This window comes from Rhamphochromis longiceps, linkage group LG9, assembly GCF_057381845.1.
Source record: "Rhamphochromis longiceps isolate RC_006_pf linkage group LG9, R_longiceps_female_GT1.1, whole genome shotgun sequence".
NCBI lineage: Eukaryota > Metazoa > Chordata > Actinopteri > Cichliformes > Cichlidae > Rhamphochromis > Rhamphochromis longiceps.
The window spans coordinates 33,383,404-33,406,791 of NC_140565.1; the positions used below are offsets into that span (position 1 = coordinate 33,383,404).

At 41.2% G+C, this 23,388-nt stretch overlaps 1 protein-coding gene across 3 annotated transcripts; it reads right to left on the bottom strand.

Moving 5' to 3' along the window:
* Positions 1-488: 488 nt before the first annotated feature.
* On the bottom strand, positions 489-18,910 carry LOC146662682 (uncharacterized). Of its 3 annotated transcripts, none has more exons than XM_085419302.1 (3): positions 18,686-18,910; positions 13,999-14,034; positions 489-4,936 (listed from the first exon to the last, which is right to left on the bottom strand). In XM_085419302.1, the coding sequence occupies exon 3, from the start codon at positions 4,826-4,828 to the stop codon at positions 2,672-2,674; it is 2,157 nt and encodes a 718-aa protein (XP_085275428.1). In that variant the 5' UTR covers positions 4,829-4,936; positions 13,999-14,034; positions 18,686-18,910; the 3' UTR covers positions 489-2,671. The 3 variants fall into 3 exon arrangements, with proteins under 3 accessions (XP_085275428.1, XP_085275427.1, XP_085275429.1); XM_085419301.1 differs by lacking the exon at positions 18,686-18,910 and adding an exon at positions 18,508-18,676; XM_085419303.1 differs by lacking the exon at positions 18,686-18,910 and adding an exon at positions 16,825-18,475.
* Between the last annotated feature and the right edge of the window lie 4,478 nt (positions 18,911-23,388).

The window sequence follows — 23,388 nt, forward strand, 5'->3', positions numbered from 1 at the left end:
CTTGTAAACTGGCCAATGATGAACTCGAGTCTGAGCATAACACAGATCTCAGCGGGTTTGCATCTTCAATCCACTGGACAGCTAGCGGTGTTGAAACCACTTCTCCTGTTTACACTGAATCATCACTGATCCTTTTCCTTACTTTGATATTAAACTCATATGCCCGCACTGTATGTGAGTTTATTTTATTCCAGATTCGATTTTTTTTAAAGTAGACCAAACACTTTATTTAAACATTATCCATTTCCTAACTCCTGGCTTTAAAGGGTGTGTTGATACTTTTCTTTGTTGTTTTTTCAGGTTGTTGAATGAAGTAGTACCATAAGACATCTTACGTATTAACGTTTGCGGCCATGTGACCTAGAGAATATGAAACAAAGAAAAAATATGTCTGTTAAGTAATACACAATATATAGAGATATACAGTAATATAAAACAAACGTTATTTATATTCTGTTTTAAAGAGATTTTATTCATTTCCCCAAAACCACGTAGAACTATCACAGCAGTTGGGAGATCTTTGTGATGCTTGCCTGATGGGAATTACACCTACATGAAGAGAAATACTGCATCCGAAGTCTGTTTCCCAATCATAATAATTTGACTTCAACTGAGGTTAATGATGATGCTCTACAGGGTTTCATGCTGGGACCATTTCTATTTATATTATCCATGCTTCAGAAGGCATATCATACATGTTCACAAACTTTTAATGCTCATTATTATGTGCTTCTAAATTCAGATAAAACTGAGGACATCGTACTGGATGTAAAATTCTTAGTAACACTGTGACTAACAAGATCCTTACTCTGGATGGCATTGCCTTGAGCCATCAATTGTAGTTATTTGGCACATTATAAATAAAACTGAAGCACACAATCCCATCACACAACATCAACATTTATTTATATACAAAAAGAAAAAAAATGCTTTTTTAACATACAAAAATTGTTACTTAACAATTCATCACCATACGGGACCAAAAACCAATTACGTGGGTACATAGGGTAACCCATAGTGATTCAAGTGATTTCTCAGGGCCTTGGATGGGAGGCCATGCCCAGTCTATGCCATCAATGTTGGGAGAGTCGCCGAAATATTAAAAAAAAAAATCTTCAAAGTAAATTAATGTAATTTAAGGTACAGTAAATACATCTTAAATTAAATAAAAAAAACCATTTCACTTTACTGTAAACAAGTTAAATAACCATGGATACAAGTTATTATATTTAATAAAGCAAGCTAGAAACTGAAAATCTAAAAATAAAAGTGAGAATAAATAAACAATACTAAAAAGTAGCCTAAAGAGCAAACTAAAACCCAATTCACAATATTGCAATATAGTTTCAAAACAAAGCAGGAATTTAAAGGTAAATGTGTTTAGTTGCTTCTTTTTGTCAGATTTGTTGAAACAGATTCACTTTATTTAAACTCAGACTGATGTTGATATCACTGTCATCATGTCAGTATTCAGCTGTCTTTACAAAAGGTGCGTTTGTGGGTTTTAATCAGAAACGTACAGAGAACTTTGTGCTTCCTGCCATAAATAACATGTGAGATCTGCAGTAAAACACAATTTATAAACATTTTTAATTTTATAGAACTTGTTTGAATCAAATCAAGTTTAATTTAATGCAAATTTTTTCAAAGAATTATATTCACCTGTCAGATTTGGTTCATTCCACACAGTCACAACAACTTAACAGAAGAAGTCTAACGTCTGTGACAAAGTGCAAAGTTTCAAAGCAAAAAGTCACTGAAATTACCAGTTTTACTGTGTGAAGCCTAAAATATTGGTCATGCCATTGTTAGTTATATCGTGTTACTGTAAGGTAAAATAACACAAGGAAGCGTACAAAAGCATCGGGCAATTTTAAAACAAAAAAACAACACAACTGATGGTCCCAACCCCATAAAGAAGGCAAAACATTTCACCAATGAACCCTGACAGGCACACCTGTGATGTGAAAACCATTTTAGGTGACTACATCATGAAGCTCTCTGAGAGAAGGCCAAGGGTTTACAGCGCTGTCAACAAAGCAAAGGGCTACTTTGAGGAATCTATAGTGTAAGACATATTCAGATAATTTTTTCTTTTCTTTGCTACATGACTCCATATATTTTGCTTAATATATTTGATGTCTTCAGTATGCATCTACAATGTAGAAAGTAGTAAAACTAAAGAAAAACCATTAAATGAGAATGTGTGTCTAAATTTTGACTGGTTGTGTATATTTAAAGTGTGTTATCAAATAATTTTCAGACCAACAAACTGTTTTTTGTTTTTACCTCTTAAAATATTTGCCACCATATGCTGACCCTACACATATGGTCTTGTAACCGGAAGGTTGCCGGTTCGAGCCCCGGCTCCAACAGTCTCGGTCGTTGTGTCCTTGGGCAAGACACTTCACCCGTTGCCTACTGGTGGTGGTCAGAGGGCCCGGTGGCGCCAGTGTCCGGCAGCCTCGCCTCTGTCAGTGCGCCCCAGGGTGGCTGTGGCTACAATGTAGCTGCCATCACCAGTGTGTGAATGTGTGGATGACTGAATGTGTGAAGTGCTTTGGGGTCCTTAGGGGCTAGTAAAGCGCTATAAATACAGGCAATTTTACCATTTACACACAGGCAGGTAATTGCTTCACTTTCTCCCCACAAATGCTACAAAAAAATCTGTTCAGTTTAACCTGAGGTGCTCAAAGAGGATTTTGTCAAGCTCACGGAGAATGTTAATCAACTCTGAACTGGCAGCATCACCTTTACTCCTCACAGTGTCGATAACAAAACGAGCCTCTTCCCTTTTGTCTTGCTTCGCATCTGCTGCCTCCCTCTCTGCATCAGTTATCACCTTTTTCTCCAGCAGTTTGTCGATCAGGCTGTTGAGATTAGGTTCTGATATCCCTTCAATGAAGCAGCTTCGTGTGTTTAACAGCCTCTCAGAAGGAGGAAGATTTATAGTTCCCACTGTAGGGGAGAAAATACATAGATCTCTTTCCCAAACACAGGTGGAGCTGCTCTTTTCTTTCAGACTCAGGCTAATATCTCTGAAGACTATTCTTAAAATCACCTGGAAAGATGTGAAGTAACTGTCGTGGTACTCATCATCAAAATCTATCTCTTTTGGTTGAATTTTAATCAGATCATCCTCAGGAACAGTGGACAGAGTGTAAACCTGCTTTGGATGCAGTTTGCAGTGAGGAGATGTATCTATGTACCTCTCATCCCCATTTAGTTTCCTCCTGGTGCGCTGTACATCACGGATCACGATGTTCCTTGGCAACAACAATACATTGAGGATGGATCTGGGATCACGATCAACTGGGGGTTTGTAGAAGAGCAGAACCAAAGCTTGGACTGGGTCGGGAGGAGAGTCTTCATCCTTCACATTACCATAACCAGAAAACCCTGTGATGTTTATAACAACGTGACTTTCCGTTATCCGCTGAGGGGTGATGAACTTGATGCCCTCCTCCTTCACATGAGCGACCTGCAAGAACTGACCTCCACCTGTGGAGATGAGCTCACAGTGTGGGAGACAAAGCTGACACACAGACTGCTGCTGACATTTGATGTCAAACAGGGGTCCTGCAGGCTTCTTGTGGTGTTGGGCCAGCAGCCTCCTGTTCCAAGGGACAGTCCTGTAAACCACGTCTCCTTCTGCCTTCATTAAAAACACCAGGCCGGTCACACTGCACTGGTACAGGCCTGGACAGGAGCACTGGAACGTGTAGTTTTCATCATCAAAATCATCAGTGATAACTGGTGTAAACTCATTTAACAGCATATCAGGTGAGCTGTTTACTTGTGTAAAGTTGTTCTTTGCACGGGGTATTTTGCTCAGTGAGACCATGCTGTGAGAACAAGGCAAGAGGCAGGATCTGCTGGACAGCCCACTAGATCCAGATGTTCCTCGAAGTTTATAATCGTATGGCATGGCTTCTAACTTCATAATACTGTGTGTCATGATTTCTTCACTCTCAGGACTTGCAGTGCTGCTATCTGCTGCTGATTCGTCAACAAAAGAAGTCACAGAAAAGGAGCAGGAAGGAGGATATTTAGAGTCACTTGATTTTGGAACTCTTCTGATGTAATTAACATCACCTGGAGATGGACCTGGAGATGGAAATTTTTCTCTTATTTCCCATGTAGGCATGTATACGCAATGTTCACAAGTGTTAGAAAGGAAGCTTCCTGTTATTTCTGTCTGCGTTTGCTTGTGTTTAGCTCGAGTAATTGACGGAGAACCCATTAACATCCTCTTTTTTTTCCTTCGTAACATTTCTTGTATTCCAGAATCTCCTACATGATGATTTAACATTGCCGGGGTAAAACCTGAATCAAAGCTGGGCACTCGAACCTTCCAAGCAGGAAGGTTCATTTCAGAATGCAAGTTTGTCATTTCTGATTCTTTTTGTTCATTTTTTTGGTTTTTGATCATTTCTGACAGTATGCTTTCTGTCTTTTCTCTTTCATTTTGCTCGTGTTTACCATGAAGGAGTAAATCAGAGCCTTCCAACAGTCCTGTTTTGTTTGCCTTTTTTCTTCCCTTTCCCTTCATTTCATACTCTTGTGGAACAAGTGACGAAGTAGTTATTCCAGGTGCTGGATACGGGTTGCTGTAATACATAGAGGCAAGGGGGTAAGGGTAAGGGGCAATGAAACCTTCTCCTGATTTTAACTCTCTTTTTAGAGGAGAAAGGCCAAATCCTCCATGAAGCCATTGAGGTGTACTCTGGATCTCTGAATGATGTATACTAACATCTGAGTCTTCTTTTTCTTTAGTGCTCCCACTCCTGCTTTTGCTCCTTGATTTTGTGTTTAATGGTATATCCATTTTTTCAGTAACACTGCGTTTTATCTGGTCTCGGTTTTTTCACTGCTTCCTGTCAGATGTTTTGAATTATTCCTTCATGACCTTTTTCGCTCTTGTAGTTTTCCCCTTCTGGAAAACAGAATAAAAAAAACCAAACAATTAAAACTCTTGTAAAATAATCAATTCAATTCAATTCAATTTTATTTATATAGCGCCAAATCACAACAAAAGTCGCCTCAAGGCGCTTCATAGATACAGAGAAAAACCCAACAATCATATGACCCCCTATGAGCAAGCACTTTGGCGACAGTGGGAAGGAAAAACTCCCTTTTAACAGGAAGAAACCTCCGGCAGAACCAGGCTCAGGGAGGGGCGGCCATCTGCTGCGACCGGTTGGGGTGAGAGAAGGAAGACAGGATAAAGACATGCTGTGGAAGAGAGACAGAGGTTAATAACAGATATGATTCAATGCAGAGAGGTCTGTTAATACATAGTGAGTGAGAAAGGTGACTGGAAAGGAAAAACTCAATGCATCATGGGAATCCCCCGGCAGCCTACATCTATTGCAGCATAACTAAGGGAGGATTCAGGGTCACCTGGTCCAGCCCTAACTATATGCTTTAGCAAAAAGGAAAGTTTTAAGCCTAATCTTAAAAGTAGAGATAGTGTCTGTCTCCCGAATCCAAACTGGAAGCTGGTTCCACAGAAGAGGGGCCTGAAAACTGAAGGCTCTGCCTCCCATTCTACTTTTAAATACTCTAGGAACAACAAGTAGGCCTGCAGAGCGAGAGCGAAGTGCTCTAATAGGGTGATATGGTACTACAAGGTCATTAAGATAAGATGGGGCCTGATTATTTAAGACCTTGTATGTGAGGAGCAGGATTTTGAATTCAATTCTGGATTTAACAGGAAGCCAATGAAGGGAAGCCAAAACAGGAGAAATCTGCTCTCTCTTTCTAGTCCCTGTCAGGACTCTTGCTGCAGCATTTTGGATTAGCTGAAGGCTTTTCAGCAAGTTTTTTGGACATCCTGATAATAATGAATTACAGTCGTCCAGCCTGGAAGTAATAAATGCATGAACTAGTTTTTCAGTGTCACTCTGAGACAGGATATTTCTAATTTTAGAGATGTTGCGCAAATGGAAGAAAGCAGTCTTACATATTTGTTTAATATGAGCGTTGAAGGACATATCCTGGTCAAAAATGACTCCAAGGTTCCTCACAGCGTTACTGGAGGCCAAGGTAATGCCATCCAGAATAAGAATCTGGTTAGATACCATATTTCTAAGATTTTCAGGGCCGAGTACAATAACCTCAGTTTTATCTGAATTAAGAAGCAGAAAGTTAGCGGCCATCCAGGTCTTTATGTCTTTAAGACATTCCTGCAGTTTAACTAATTGGTGTGTGTTATCTGGCTTCATGGACAGATAGAGCTGGGTGTCATCTGCATAGCAGTGTAAATGTATGCTATGTCTTCTAATGATGCTGCCTAAGGGAAGCATGTATAATGTAAACAGAATTGGTCCTAGCACTGAACCCTGTGGAACTCCATAATTAACCTCAGTTTGTGAAGAGGACTCTCCATTTACATGCACAAATTGGAGTCTATTAGATAGATATGATACAAACCACTGCAGCGCAGTACCTGTAATACCTACAGCATGTTCTAATCGCTCTAATAGGATATTATGGTCAACAGTATCGAATGCTGCGCTAAGGTCTAGCAGGACAAGCACAGAGATGAGTCCACTGTCAGAGGCCATAAGAAGATCATTTGTAACCTTCACTAAAGCTGTTTCTGTGCTGTGATGAGCTCTGAAACCTGACTGAAACTCTTCAAATAAACCATTCCTCTGCAGATGATCTGTTAGCTGTTTGACAACTACTCTTTCAAGGATTTTTGATATGAAAGGAAGGTTGGAGATTGGCCTATAATTAGCTAAGACTGCTGGGTCTAGAGATGGCTTTTTGAGTAAAGGTGTAACTACAGCCAGCTTGAAGGCCTGTGGTACATAGCCGATCATTAGAGATAGGTTGATCATATTTAAGATCGAAGAATTAATTAATGGCAGGACTTCTTTGAGCAGTTTTGTAGGAATGGGGTCTAAAAGACACGTTGATGGTTTGGAGGAAGTAATTATTGAAGTTAACTCAGAAAGATCAATTGGAGAAAAAGAGTCTAACTTAACATCAATGTACTAAGAGTAGCTGTAGATAATATTACATCTGTGGGATGATTATTGGTAACTTTTTCTCTAATGATAAAATTTTATTTGTGAAGAAGTTCATGAAGTCATTACTAGTTAACGTTAAAGGGATGGTTGGCTCAATAGAGCTCTGACTTTTTGTCAGCCTGGCTACAGTGCTGAAGAGAAACCTGGGGTTGTTCTTATTTTCTTCAATCAGTGATGAATAGTAAAATGTTCTGGCTTTGCGGAGGGCTTTCTTATAAAGCAGCAAACTATTTCTCCAGGCTAAATGATGATCCTCTAAATTTGTGACACGCCATTTCCTCTCCAGATTACGAGTCATCTGCTTTAGGGTACGTGTTTGAGAATTATACCACGGAGTCAGGTACTTCTGATTAGAGACCTTAGTTTTCACTGGAGCTACAGTATCCAGAGTCGTACGTAGTGAGGAGGTGAAATTATTAACAAGATAATCGACCTCTGTTGGGGTAGCGTTCAGATAGCTGCTCTGCTCTGTGTTGGTACAGGGCATTGGAGATGATAACAGTGGGTGGATTATATTCTTAAACTTAGTTACAGCACTTTCAGAAAGACATCTACTTTGATAAAGTCTACTCTTCACCGCTGTGTAATCAATTATTGTAAATGTAATGTAAATGTTCAGGAAATGATCAGACAGGAGAGGGTTTTCAGGAAACACTGTTAAATGTTCAGGTTCTATGCCATATGTTAAAACAAGATCTAAAGTGTGATTAAAGTGGTGGGTGGGTTCTTTTACATTTTGAGAGAAACCAATTGAGTCTAATAACAGACTAAATGCCATGTTGAGGCTGTCATTTTTAGCATCTACATGGATGTTAAAATCACCCACAATAATTATTTTATCTGAGCTCAGAACTAAATTAGATATAAAGTCTGAGAAATCAGACAGAAACTCTGTGTAAGGCCCAGGTGGACGATAGATGATAACAAGTAAGACTGGTTTCTGAGTTTCACAGCTGGGGTGGACGAGGCTATGCATCAGGCTTTCAAATGAATTAAAAGTCTGTCTTGGTCTTTCATTAATTAATAGGCTGGTGTGAAAAATTGCTGCCACACCGCCCCCTCAGCCTGTGCTTCGAGATTTCTGGTAGTTAGAATGACTCGGGGGTGTTGATTCATTTAAACTAACATAATCATCCTGCTGCAACCAGGTTTCTGTAAGGCAGAGTAAATCAATTTGTTGATCAATTATTAAGTCATGTACTAACAGAGACTTGGAGGAGAGAGACCTAATATTTAATAATCCACATTTCACTGTTTTACTCTTTGGTTCAGATGTGGATACTGTATTGTTCTTTCTTTGTGATTGTTTATGTTTAAGTTGTTTGTTGCTGGTTTTTAGTTTGTGCTTCATGATTTCAAACACAGTCCCTTAGTGTTTGTTTTAATGTTACAATGGTAAATGTTTCATTACCTGTTAGTGGTGCAACGGATCAAAAATCTCACGGTTCAGATCGGATCACGGTTTTAAGTCACAGATCGGATCAATTTTTGGATCAGCAAAAATAGAAAAAAAATTCGGCAAAAATTCGACTCACCATTTACTTATTTAAGTATTTTTTGCCTATTTAAAATCATTCAACTCAAGACTCATTCCAGACACTTATATAAAAACAAATTAAGGTGCAATATGGACATTATGGACCATGCTGGGCAGCCTCTTCATCCTCTGCACACGGCCATAAACAACCAGAGGAGCCTGTCAGTGACAGGTTGCTTCTCCCAAAGGCAAAGACCAGCAGACTTAAAAAGTCCTTTGTCCCACACGCCATCAAACTGTTTAACTCCTCGCTGGAGGGGAGAGGGAGGGGAAACGGGACAAAGGAGGGGGGAACAAGTAAGCTGTAGTGCCTTTTCACTGTGCAATAGTTTTTGTTAATAACCAACGGTGTAATAGACTCACAATACTTGTATTCTTATTCCTATTTATTCTTTGTATCCCTTTTGTATTCTCTGTATTTATATAGGTGTAAATATGGTATATTTCTGCTCACATTCTGCAACTTCTGTCGGTGCTGTGCTACTGGAAACTGAATTTCCCGGAGGAACCCACCCGAGGGATTAATAAAGTTCCATCTAATCTAATGTAATCTATAGGGCAGTGCAGGGCTTTGTATCTACCACTCCGCTGTGATATAACGAGCGGTCACGGTCACGTGGCTTTCCGTTGCCCTGGAGCTTCACCCATTTGTAGTTAGAGCAACAGAAGAAGCCTGGGACAGTTCAGCCATAACTTTAAACTTCTCCTGCTCATACATGCTTGGAACCATCTTGTCACACTGAAGTGGATGCGCAACGAGATATCATAGCGTGGCTCAAGCACGTTCATCACAGTTTAAACCGCTTGTTTTGCACAACGGAATACGGCCTCCTGTCTGCAGCTAAACACCCCAATAGCTTTAGTAATAGCTTTAGCCCGGTCGGATTGGGCAGCAAAGGGCTGCTTGAATGCCGCAAACTCCTCTGCTCCGCCACTTGGACCGCTAGCGCTGACCATAACTAGCGCTGACCATAACTAGCGCTGACCATAACTACTGCTTGACAGACTGATCACGCGCACCATACACATACTTTTTTTTTCTTTTTCAAATCAAGTGCGTACCGAACCGTGGAGTGGGATCGGTTTGGATTTCGGATCAACCGTGATCCGTTGCACCACTATTAACTGTAATCTTAAAAGAAATGAACATCAATATAAATCCGACACAATACTACAACAATGTGACAGTTACAGCTGAAAGTCTGAATGGCATGTGCTGTCTTTACACTGCTTAAACTGCAAGGCAGGTATTCATTCTTCAAAGAAAACTCTATAGCTTTAGCTGGTTCTGGTATTTCGACAGCACAAGTCATTTGTCAGTTTTAAATGCAGATTTCCTCTGGTGATGACTTGTTTATGTATAAGAAGAGGAACAGTTTTACTGCTAAACTTTCCTTTATCTGTGCATTTTGGCTTATATTTGTGTAGAAACACCACAAAAGTCAGAAAACCCTTCAAAACTCTACCATGACAGATATTAAACTTATATGAAGAAAAATCTATATTGTAGCCATTTCCCACAAATGAGAAGAATTAAACATTTTAAAACAGCTGTATGAAAAGAAGCTATACCCTGAGGCTTCAGTGTCATTTATAATGAAGTTAGGTTACTGGATCTTGCGGCGTTCCATTATGTCAAAGAAGGACCACAAAATGTGCATCTTAAATCACCAGAGAGTGTTCCAACCCTGCTGTTTCCCTTATGTCATACTGGGACCATTTTCTGCCACTTGCTTGTTTTAAATTCAAACCATTTCCACTGTGTTGAATGGAATATAGCCAAACTTGCCAAAGCATTTTTTTTTTTCAAATTTTGGTCTGAGTTTCTTAAATTAGCTGAGCAGCAAAAAATATGAAGGCATGCCGGCTCGGACGTCGCCCGGATCAACAAGGTCCGTGTCAGGTGTTGAGGAACCAGGGCACCCTGATGAAAAGTGGGCTACTGGAACAAGAAGGCATCGGTGGGCAAGAGACGAAAACAGGGCGTTGTTGGAATGCTGCTACGCAAGTAACCCCGGCGGAAGGGGCTACATGAATAGGATGAGGGACCTATGGATTCTTCGATACCCAACATCCACAATGACGGCGAAACAACTAGTAGCTCAGTGTTCCAACATTCGAAAGAAGGGACTGCTCTCACAGCTAGAGATTGACGAGGTACAACACAAATGCTACGGCAAGGAGGAGTCAGGACGCCAGGTCAGGGGGGAGATATCATCACCCCCACCCGAGATTGGGTACATAGCCCCAAGTGCGATAGGAGAAGGATCGTTGAGTGCGAGAGGAACTGACCTGAAAAATAGGATCATGGCCAAGCTTGAAACCTGAATCCCCCGTTGCCGGTTACCAAGATTACGTGAAGTACCCTCAGAAGGTCTGCTAGATGATGTTAATGCAGCACTACGGACAATACCTACAACCACGATTACCGACACTAACAAGCTGATCTACAATACGGCAGCAGTGATTATTGAGATGCTTGGCTACAAGTTGAACAGCCACAAGGGGCAGTACCCTCCATGGAGAAGGAGGCTAGAGGGCAAGATCAAAGTAGCACGGAGGGAGGTTAGCCAACTAACGGAGTTGCAGAAAGGTGCGGCAAAGAAGGTGCATAAGAAATACAGCAAGCTGTCCATACCTGAGGCCTTGGAAACTGCCAAGCAAAGACTCACAGCCTTGGCCAGCCGCTTGAGGAGGTACACCAGAGAGATAGAAGGCAGGAGAATAAACCAGCTGTTCTTCACAGAACCAGCAAAGGTGTACTCTCAGTGGCAAGGGAACAATAATAATAAGAGAACAGCACCACCAAGGCTGGAGACGGAGCAATACTGGAAGAGCATATGGGAGAAGGACGCAACCCATAACGGCAATGCTCAGTGGCTAGTGGATCTGAGGGCAGACCACAGCGACCTCCCTGAACAGGGTCCAGTAACCATCACAGTGGCAGATATCCAAGAAAGGGTCTCCAGTAGGAAGAGTTGGACAGCACCAGGCCCCGACATGGTTCACGCCTACTGGCTAAAGAAGCTGACTGCACTCCACGAGCGTCTGGCAGCACAAATGAACCAGCTGCTAGTTAACGAGAGACACCCGGAATGGCTAACCGAAGGTCGGACGGTCCTGATCCCCAAGGACCCCAAGAAGGGACCGGTCCCCTCCAACTACCGACCAATAACCTGCCTCAGTACTACATGGAAGCTCATGGGTCAATACATGAGCGGGACACAGAAAGGAATTGGCAAGAATACCAGAGGCGCAAAACACCAGCTACTGGTAGACAGAACAGTCAGCCGAGACTGCAAGACCAGACTGACCAACCTGTGCACTGCCTGGATTGATTACAAGAAGGCCTATGACTCAATGCCCCACAGCTGGATACTGGAATGCCTAGAATTGTACAAGATCAATGGGACCCTAAGAGCCTTCATCAGGAACTCAATGGGGATGTGGCGTACAACACTAGAGGCCAACTCCAAGCCCATAGCACAAGTCACCATCAAGTGCGGGATCTACCAAGGAGATGCTCTGTCCCCACTGCTGTTCTGCATAGGCCTGAACCCCTCAGTGAGATCATTAACAAGACTGGCTACGGATACCGACTACGGAACGGAGCAGTTGTCAGCCACCTCCTGTATATGGATGACATCAAGCTGTATGCCAAGAGTGAACGAGATATCGATTCACTGATCCACACTACCAGGCTATACAGCAATGACATTGGAATGTCGTTCGGACTCCTTGCAACATGGACCTCCCCCACCCTCATTCAGATCTGGCGTTTGGAATTATTTTGGTTTTCATGTGACGTATGACCCTGAAGGTAAGCGAGTCATGGACTAAAGTAAAACAGTATGTTGGATGTGCCATGCAATGCTCAATTACATGGGTGGGAACTAGTGTGTTAGCGCAGTTAGCTCGTTAACGTGTTGGCCGTCTAGCCCCATGCACGGGGCGATCGGCGGTAGCTCGTTAACGGAGATTTGCCGTGTTGTGGCGTTAAGGTCATTTCAACGAGATTAACCTGAAATCACTAGTGGGAACACAACGAATATGACTGCACATTTACGCCGACATCATCCTAGTGCAAAGACAAGTGGAAGCAGACAAAAACAAGCAAGCATGCTACTAACTTTAGCCGAGTCATTTAGACAGCTGTTAGCACATGATTCTCCTTATATGTTTAATATGCTGCTGAGAATATAGCCCAGAAGAAGCGGATAGTATAGCTTTTATTTTGGAAAGAGACATTTCTCTGTAATAAACTCTCTTTTCCAAAGATGAGTGATTCCTCAATCAGATACAGGGCTCGCAATATCGCTAGCCCGACGTCCCGGGGCTAGCGATTTTTTCAGTCGGGCTACCAAAATCTATCTCTTCCCTGCCCGTCGGGCTATTGTAGGAAGGAAAAATATATGTCAATGCTTTTGCATTCTTTCAGAAATGTAGCTGGGTAATTATGTCATTGGCATCGGTGAGCCACTGTCAATATGTGACATATTGAATATATTGAATATCGCGTTTGAATTTGCTTTCACTTTGCAATCGTGCGAACTGTGTATAGAGAGCGACAGCACTGATCTGTGAGTGATGATAATTTGTGCACCAATTCCTCTGACATCGTCTTATTAATCGTTAGCTTACTATGCAAACATGACAAGTGAAATCTCGCGCAGCTTAAACATGTGAGAGGTTGATCGCGCAGAGAATCGCTGAGCTTATGTGAGTGCGTGTGTAAAAGCAGCAGGATATATATTTTAGTTCTGCTGAGCCAAATAAGACAGGTCAGGGTGAAGAAGTGACCGCCAAAGAAAAGCTTACCACAAAACGGAGAAGTTATGACAAATCAGACTATAAGGCAAAAAGAAAGTGCAGCTTTATGGTTTCATGGACAAAAGAATTTCTGTGGCTGCAATATGACGAGCTAAATAACCAGGGCTGCACATAAGTGGTCCGCAGGTGCGCATTCGCTGTCAAAATAAAAAACACGCACAAGGGTTAGGGTTAAATTTAAAAACTGTACTTTTGAGTTAAAATATATATTTATAATCTTATAAAATGACAAATTAAAAAGGGATGAACATTTTTTTTGTATCAAAAAAATATCGAACCGTGACACCAAAGTATCGAACCGAACCGAACCGTGAATTTTGTGTATCGTTGCACCCCTAATATATACATATATATATATATGAAAATGGTAAATGCACTGGTTCTCATATAGAGCTTCTCTACACCACCTGGACACAAAGCACTTTATACAACTAGTGGTCATTCATACAAGCACTTTGAGTTAGTATCTTGCCCAAGGATACTTGGCATGCAGACTGAAGCAGAAATCACCCTAATAGGTAGATGATCTACAGCCACTCCCAAAGGTGTAAAGTTGGTTGTACGACAAAAGGAGTGTTAAAAACGACTCACCAAAGGTCCCACAGCTATTGCCTTATCCTCGGTTCACTGCAATGAACAAAAACAAAAACCAACAAACTTTAAGTCACAAAAATCAAATAGGACATTTAGCACCAGGCTCATTATTCACAATCAAAGTACAAAATCTACTCCAAGCATATAATAATATGAAACACAGAACATATTGCAGCAATATTACTTGTGTAAAAGTACACAAGTAATATACACGCCACAGGTGAACTGTCACCTGTGCTTGTGATGGTTGTCATGACATTTGGTCCTAGCGCAAACACTCAAGAAAGGAGTGTCGTATGGAGCGAGTCGAGTACAAATATCAAAAGTAACTGAACACCAGCAAGACACACAATCAAACAAGCCAAGTTTAGCAAAACAGAACTGTGGGCATACCAAAATAGCAGCTTCTGTAGACATTTTTTCCCCTGTCGTGGCCCTTCACTGACAGATGCCAATAAAATGAAATGCATTTTATTTTCTTATATTTACCCCTGACACTCACAAAAACACATAATACACACAAACATATCAACTCACACCAGTCTAAGCACTATTGAAAAAATGGTGTGTTTTCAAAAGTGACTTAAAAACAGGAAGTGAAGATGCCTGTCTAATAGCAGCGTATTCCAGAGTTTGGGAGCCATAATTGAAAAAGCTCATTCTCCTAAGTTTCAGCCTAGTTTTCAGGACAACGAAAAGCAAAAGCAGCCCATCAGCTGACCTAGGGAAGGAATATATCCCAGATTTGTGACATGCTGTTTGATACATGACCCAAGCCAACCACAATTCCCAAGCGGGTTGCATGAGATATCATTAGGCCTGAATATAACTACCTCTGTTTTTCTCTCATTGAAACTCAAAAAGTTCAGAGCCATCCAAGCTTTGACATCTTCAAGGCAGTTGAGAAGAATCTAGATGGAGCCTGGGCCATTAGGTGCTAAAGGCAAGTAAATTTGGCAGTCGTCTGTGTAGCAGTGAAAGGATATTTTGTGTTTTCTAAGAATAGACCCTAAATGGAGCAGGTACAGTGAAAAAAAAAGAAGAGGACCAAGGATTGAGCCCTGGGGCACCCCCACAAGAAAGGGGGTCTGAGGTGGAAAAAACATTTTCGTTCTGCAACTCAAATAGGAACGAAGCCAATCCAGTGCTGCACCTTTAATCCCAACCCAGTGTTCCAAACGGGAGATAGGAATATTGTGGTCAACAGTATCAAACGCTACAGTAAGATCTAAAAGCACAAGGATCACGGAACCCTTACAATCATTTGCTAAAAGGATGTCATTAAAAACCCATAAAAGTGCTGTTTCAATGGAATGTGGATGTTTAAAACCAGACTGAAAAACCTCCATAATACCATTAGTATCTAAAAACGAGTTCAGTTGCATAAAAATATTTTTTCCAATAACTTTGAAAGGAATGGGAGTTTTGAGATTGGTCTAAAATTTGAGCAAAACTGAAGGGTCAAGGTTTTTGTAATAAATTATGTACAACTGCATGTTTAAAACCGTCAGGAACCACACTGAAAGTAACACTGCTATTTATAATAGCATGTCCTCGGATTCCAGTCGTAGGAAAAACCTCTTTAATGAGCCATGCAGGGACAACATCCTCATTGAGAATCCTAATTGAAACAGGCTCAAAGTGGTGTAAAGAAGCTGAGCAGGGAATAATCATCGATGGGTCAACTGTAGGAAGTAATATTGCTGACCTGATAGACTCGACCTTGTTTACAAAGAAAGAAAGGAACTAATTACATGTGTCAGCAGAGCCTTTCAGGGTGGTAGACTGGAGCACATTTAGGGCAGAGCTGATAGTTTTAAAAAGAACATGAGGATTATGACAATTTAATGTAATGACGGAGCAGTGTTAAGATCACTAATTTCCCGAGATTTTAGGAGAAGCTCAAAGAAGAGGCACGAAGCCTGAGGCACAGCTGAGAAAAATGTCAGTTTTTTTTCTTTTTTACTGTATTCAGATAACATTTCCAACAGTCTTTTAACATTTCAAAATAAACCTGCAATTTGTCTTTCTTCAACTTTTGCTCTGCTCTCCTACACTGACGCCTGCTCGGGTGGATTCATTTGACCAGGGCTGAAGAATACGTTTTGGGCATCTGGTTTTTAAATGGGGCCACAATGTTTAGGATCTGAATACAGGTTTCCTGGAACTGCTAAAGCAACTCATCTGGACTAAGGCCAAAAGTGACCTCAGGGTCAATAAAAATATTTTTTTCCATAAAGGTTGAGGAGAAGAGAGCAGCGGTGGACGAGTTACACATACAGCAGCGCCTGGGTGGAGCACAAGCATTAAACTCATGCACAAGAGAAATGCCAATGATCAGAAAACACTGAATCCCTAATTTCCAAGTTAAAAATAGATCAACCAAATGAAAACACCAGGTCAAGAGTGTGCCCCTGCTGATGTGTAGGGCCTTGTACAGACTGTACAAGGTTAAAAGAATAATTATGATTTAAAAACTCCTGAACAAGTAGTCCATCAGGGCAACAGACATGAATATTAAAATCACAAACTATTAAAATCCGATCATATTTAGGCACAATTTCAGCCGAAAAACCCCCATGAAAAGTCATTTAAAAAATCTTTGTTAAACTGGGGCGGCCGATAGATTAGTGCACACACAACTGGTTCAGAGCATCCCAGTTTAAATATGAGAAATTTAAAATCTGAAGGGGGGAACCGGTACATGGAGTTGTTTGCATTTAAAAAAAACGGTCAATATTCCGCCTCCTCTACCTGATATCCTTGCAGCACTGAGAAATGAGCAGTCGGAAGGTAACAGTCCAGAAATCATGCTAGACTCACCAACTCTCATCCATGTCTCAGTCACACACAAAAACGCATTTGTTAAAGCCATCTTCATTGGAGCTGGAGTCTGGGCAGAAGTGGTCTGTGAAGCCCAAGTTAATGGGCGCAAATTCAAAAGGCTTATTCCACGACTTCCAAGACGCGAAAAACAGCGGCAAGCAGGCTCACGTCCTCCCGAGATCACGAGAGGAACCAAATAAGAGGCAATAGGATCCAGAAGACGCATTGGGATGCGATGGAGCAGACCATAACTAATGCTGGGCTTACACTGTGCGATTTTTTCAGTCGCGCGATTCAGCTCCTGCTCAAACTGTACGATTGACTCGCAGGGGTTAGAAGTTCATAGGTCACGATGCAGGGTCTCACACTATACGGCCCGATGCTCTGATGCGACCTGAGTGCTCACACTGTGCGTCCATAAAAATGAAGGTTATAACAGAAATTCTGTCGCTCGCTCTCTCTCTCAGTCTTTCACTCACACACACACCACCACCATCAACTTTGTTAAATTGCTAATGAAAAACATTGATCAGGCAGCTGTGATTGAGCAGCAGTGTAAATCCAACTACTTTCACGGTTGTTGTGGTCGTGATAATTTTGTGATGCCACATCGAAAAGGCTCGGATGAGCTTTCCAAAGTTCTACAAGTTGTGCCTCCATCGCTTGTGTCCAGATCACACGCTGCCCTGCTGTGCTGTGCCGTCTTTTTCGCTGACATTTGTGTTTGCGCGTGCGCAGTGTGACAAACTGCGGTGACACCCTCACGACGGTCCTCACGACCAAGCGATTGATGATCGGGAGCTCGTCGTGAGGTGTAAATCGCTTCTCGTTACCCCACGTATACTACACGATGCACGAAGCACGATGAAGGCCAAAATCGGGCCGATCGCCAAAACGGTCGCACGACTCAAAAATCGGCTCAAAATGGGCCAAAAATCGCACAGTGTAAGCCCAGCTTAACTGGAGCAGCCGCTGAAGAAAAAGTAAACGCGACTGAAAAAAAAATCGCACAGTGTAAGCCCAGCATAAGCTTAAAGCTTCACCAGCCGACCGGGACGATTACCCAGCGTCTATGGCGGTGCGTGCGTAGGTGCAGGAGGAAGCGCACCACGTAGCAAGTAAGCAGGAACATCAACCAGAGGCGGTGGATACCCTGTTCTTTGGTCCTTCTGATTAGTGGCAAAATATGGAAGATTCAAAGGTTTTGGTCGTTCATACACCAGTCGTGAGTTGATTTTGGTGGCACAAATTGTAAGAAACAAAACAAACAATAACACAATTTACAGAGGCAAACGGCAAGCCACACACACCACACACACCGGAGCCATCTTGGACCAAAGTCAGCCTTTAGAAGCAGAAACTACAGACTATTGCGAGCCAATTTTAAACCGAAACTGAACATAACGACCATATTTCCAAGTCGGAAACTCTGACTTTCAGCTCGATAAGCCATTAATGGTACTTCATAGTACACCCATCGAGGTTACACTTCCTTGTTTTCTGTCTCTCACTCTAGATCTTAATGTTAGGATTAATCAAGGCCGAAGTTTCAAATAATCAGGTCTACAGGTAATCCATGTAAACAAACCCCAGTTAGACCCTTCCTTCAAAACTTTACAATCTGAAAGTGTAAGGTTTACAGGTAAATTTGCTAGAGATGCTGCTCTCTTGTTTCGTTACCTGCTGCCGAAACTCCCATTTTAAATCCAATCTCGCATTTCCTCCTTCGACTCAAATAATTAAATAAATAAATTTAAAAAGTCCTAGTTACTCTGTCGATACTACTCAGGTAAAGACGTACATATTTGAAACCCTTTCCAGTTATTCAAAAACTCCGGAAATGAATAATCCAACCCACCGTTTTTTCTTCTTCTTCTTCTCGCCTTCCTTTTCTTTTTTTAAGTAACCCAAATCTTTATTTAAACATTATTCATTTCCCAATTTAAAAAGGAACTCCTGGCTTTAAATGATGTGTTGCTATTTTTCTTTGTTGTTTTTTCAAGTTGTATATTAAACAAAGAATAAATAAAATTGTTAATAAAGGCTGTGTCTCAACCCAGCGACCGCACGCTTCGGAGTACGCGCAGTTTGCGCACTACGTACTACGAAGAGCGAGAAGTGCGGAAGTGAGAGGCTCGTGAAATGGGACGGTCTAGCCTTCTTCGCGCTGCGAGAAACGTTTCATACAGCTTTGTTTGACAGAAATGAAGGAGAAAAAATGTGTTGTTGGTCATTCATTTTTTTATGACATCACTTTGATTAGTTGAGTATCTGAGGCTGAGACCACGGGACTGTAAAACATGATTGTTGGGCTTCATTCCTGTGCTGAACAGTCATTTCAAGATTATTTAGTAAATAACAATTAGCTCATGTTGTTCATGAGACTAAAGTCATCTTACTTTGGTAATGTAAATATAATATGGCCAATATTAAAGTTAGCATTATATTAATCATGATTAGTTATCACAGCAGTGAACTTGAACTCTGTCAAATACTGAGCTTCAGTAAAAATTCAAGTTGCAGTTACTTATATTTCCTATCACCTTAAATCTTCCCTCAAAGACAAGTATCTTTGACAGTGTATATATAGATGTATTATACATAAGAGACAAATATTGTTAGTTTAATATGTTGGCATTATTACATTTGGCTCAATGCTTACATACATGTGTAAAAAGGAAAATGTACGAGCTGTGAAAACTGTTTCTGATAAAATGAAGAGTAGACTGATATATGAAATATTCCTTTATTGGGTGAGAAAATCAGACCATGTCATAACTGCTTCAAGTCATACAGAATAGATATCAGAGCCTTAAACAGGCTGGCTTCTGCTAAATGGGTCAAACTGGGCAGAAAGTCTACAAACACATAACATCCTTATAGAATATGATGTAACACTATAGATCAACTTACCTCAGAATATATAAAGCATATAAACAATTACAGCAATATGATGCAACAAACACAGCAGCTACTGATCCAAAATACTCAAAGCTTCATAGAACTGAGTTCTAGGTGGTCCAGTGGACACATGTGTGACTGCTGTGATTAAAGCATCTTTCTTTCAGCTTAACGAGTGAACCGTCAGCTCGTTCAAACACACGTTAAAGTCCGTTTGGCTCGACACCACCGAACAGAGGCAGCAATATAACATAGCTAACATTAACAGTGCAGTGGATCCTGCTTGTGCCGTGATGTTCAGGACTGCAAACCGAGCAGCATCACTGACTTTCAGCCTGTTGTGTTTGTGGATATATGACTGACTTTAATTATCCATAAAATCATCACATTCTCTGTAAGATTAAAGTCAACTATTGAGCGGCGTATATTTTAAAGTAAAGGCTTTAAAACCAAGTAAATGCTGAAAGTACAAACATCGCTAATGTCACATAACTTTGCCGACATGTGGCCAACAGTAATGTTTTATTGTTCTTCATTATTCAACATTCGCACATAAATAAGTTACATAATATTCAGTATTTACTTTTGAAAGTTTACTCTTTGAGCGCTCCGCTTCATCCATCCGCCGCTTCTTTCTGAAAAAATATCCACACCCACCGCCGTGCTATGAATTGTGGGATAAATGGGACCACGAAGCGTGCACCGGGTTGATTGCTGGATTAGGACACAGCCATGGTTTGCTGGCCTCTTCATAAGGCAAGGGCACTGAGCTACTCGTTGCTGGAATTTTGAGTATCTTACATTAATAAAGGGATGGCTCAACAAATATGTGTTTCTTTTTGTGACTGCCTTGAAGTAACATTCATTTCTGTGTAATTATTTAGTAATTATTTGAGTTTGATACGTTGAAATAAATGTCTAAAATGTCAACGTATGTGTTTTTGTTAAATGAAGGTATGTATTTACATCATCTCAGACAAAAAATTCGGTATGTGGTTCACAGAATACCTTCTTTGCATGTACTTAATATTTTTTCTTTTTTCTTTTTTTTTATTTTTAAGGACAACTGTTTGCCTTTCCTGGACTGCGCTGTGCACATTGACGAGAACGGCAACCTCAACATCGAAGTTTACCGGAAGCCCACACACACGGACCAGTACCTCCTCTTTGACTCCCATCACCCTCTGGAACACAAACTTGGAGTAATCAGGACCCTACACCACCGGGCAGAACATGTTCCCTCTAAGCCTGAAGGAAAAAGAAGGAACACACACATGTAAAGGAAGCACTCAAAACGTGCGGCTATCCTAAATGGGCGTTCTTAAAGTCAGCAAAGAGGCACAGAAAAGAAGACCAGACACCAGCGAGGGAGGATAAGAAGGACAGACGCAACAACATTGTCATCCCCTATGTAGCCGGTGTACCAGAGAAACTCAGGAGAGTTTTCTCCAAGCATGACATCCCGGTGCATTTCAGACCCAGCAACACGCTCAGACAGAAACTGGTTCACCCGAAAGATAAAACGCCAAAACACAGACTTAACAATGTGGTGTATGCTGTACAGTGCAGCGAGGAATGCCCAGACCTCTACATTGGAGAGACCAAACAGCCACTTCACAAGCGCATGGCACAACACAGAAGAGCCACCTCCACAGGACAAGACTCAGCAGTCCATCTGCATCTTAAGGACAAAGGACACTCTTTTGAGGCTGCCAACGTTCACATTTTGGACAGAGAGGACAGATGGTTTGAAAGAGGAGTGAAAGAAGCCATCTATGTCCACTGTGAGCGACCATCTTTGAACAGAGGCGGGGGTTTACGACACCAACTCTCTGCCATCTATAATCCAGTTTTGAGATCCCTTCCCAGACGCCTTAACGCCCACTCACATCCTGGGCCATCTGACCTCAGGAATTCGCATGATAAGGTGGGGCCAGGTTTCACAATGAACTCACACGAAACTCTGGCTGATTGGGACCCACGCCCAGTTTCCCACCTTGGCTCAGGCGATTAGAGGATCATCAGGGGGTCCTTTTGTCCCTCTGTGGGGGGTTACTCCCACTAGGTTTATATCTGGGACTCTCCACCATTTGACCTTGCTGGGAGTTTGCAACCCTATTAGTTAGGTTGCTTAATATTTCCGCTAAGTGCTCTTTAAAATACCAGAATAGGAAGGATGGAGCAGGTTTAAGGTTATTAGATTGATCAGTTTTGCTGAACTATGAAATATTTTGGGTGTAGTATATTTTTTGCATACAGGTATAACACAATAGCTTAAGTGTTTGTTTTAAACTTGAGTATGAACTTATACAAAATGCATCAAGATATAAAATAAGTTTTATTCATTAAAAAACACACTATATATCGGCTTCATATCGGTATCGGCAGATATCCAAATTTATGATATCGGTATCGGACATAAAAAAGTGGTATCGTGCCATCTCTAGTTACAACACAGTCATTCAAACCTGTGATTATAAGATGCAAACATAAAACCCAAAAGTTACCTGAATAAATGTCCTATTCAGGGATGAACGGTGCACAACTCTCATACACAAGTTTCCAGAAACCTCCTGATGAACTCAAATTTCAAGTGTATTTCATCACAACTGTAAGAAGAGCAAAGCACAATGCTTACAGATTTAATATGTGTGGAGCTTAAAACTTCAACTTACACCCCACTGTGTAACTTTGTGTGGGGTGCAGCTGAATTTCAGACAGCTGTTTAGTACCACATAGTGATTCACAAGTGTTTCTAAAGGCAGACATTCGAGTTAGCTGCTTGATTTTATACAGGTGCAAAGCAAAATCAAGTAAAATCACAAAAACAAAATCAGATTATGTAAACTACACTTATCTAACTAACCTACTCTGAGTTAATGCAGATTCTGTTCTTATCTTTGGTGAGGAGAGGATGGATGAGCACTACTTGACTCAAAGATGAGTTTATCATATGTTGATGATAATCACCCAACAGGAAAGCAGCTGCCATTCAGCGGAAATCAATTCACATGTTGGCCTATGGGGGGAGCCATAGGCCAACATGTGGACAAACAGTTGAAAGTTCTGCTTGAACTTTCAACTGTGAACCTCTTAGATCCAATCTTCTGAACTGCTCATCTCACAGAAGACAAAAGTGAAGAACCCAGAATCTCTTCTTTACCTCAATTTTATACCTGCTTACACTTTTGCTTCCATCACTGAAGATCACATCTAATCATTCACTGTCCACACACAACTTATCTATTTGTCTCTGTCCAACTTACAAAATTTAACACAAACTTTTAAGTAAGTTCAGTACATTTTCTTTGTGATCATTTTTATTAATAGATTTGTTTATTTTTGTTTATTTTCTATATACTCAGCAGGAATGTTGAGTTGAAATCAGCAGCTGTGCACGATTCTTCAGCTCGATGTCAGCTAATTGTGTCAAGATGGCCGAGCGGTCGAAGGAGCTGCTTTCAGGTCGCAGTCTCCCCTGGAGGCGTGGGTTCATATCTCACTCCTGACATTGAGTCTTCACCTTTGCTGTCAAATTCCTGGCCTGGAGTAAGTCCACCCTTGCTGATACCAGTGAAACTGTTCCAGTACATGAAATACTTCACTTTAAGGTAAACTGGACAAGATGAAGAGTTGTTTCTGTTTGTCACATGATGTACA

What these genes read in the sequence shown, in the direction of transcription:
- LOC146662682 (XM_085419302.1), bottom strand. Translation starts at nt 4,828, where the DNA reads ATGGATATACCATTAAACACAAAATCAAGGAGCAAAAGCAGGAGTGGG.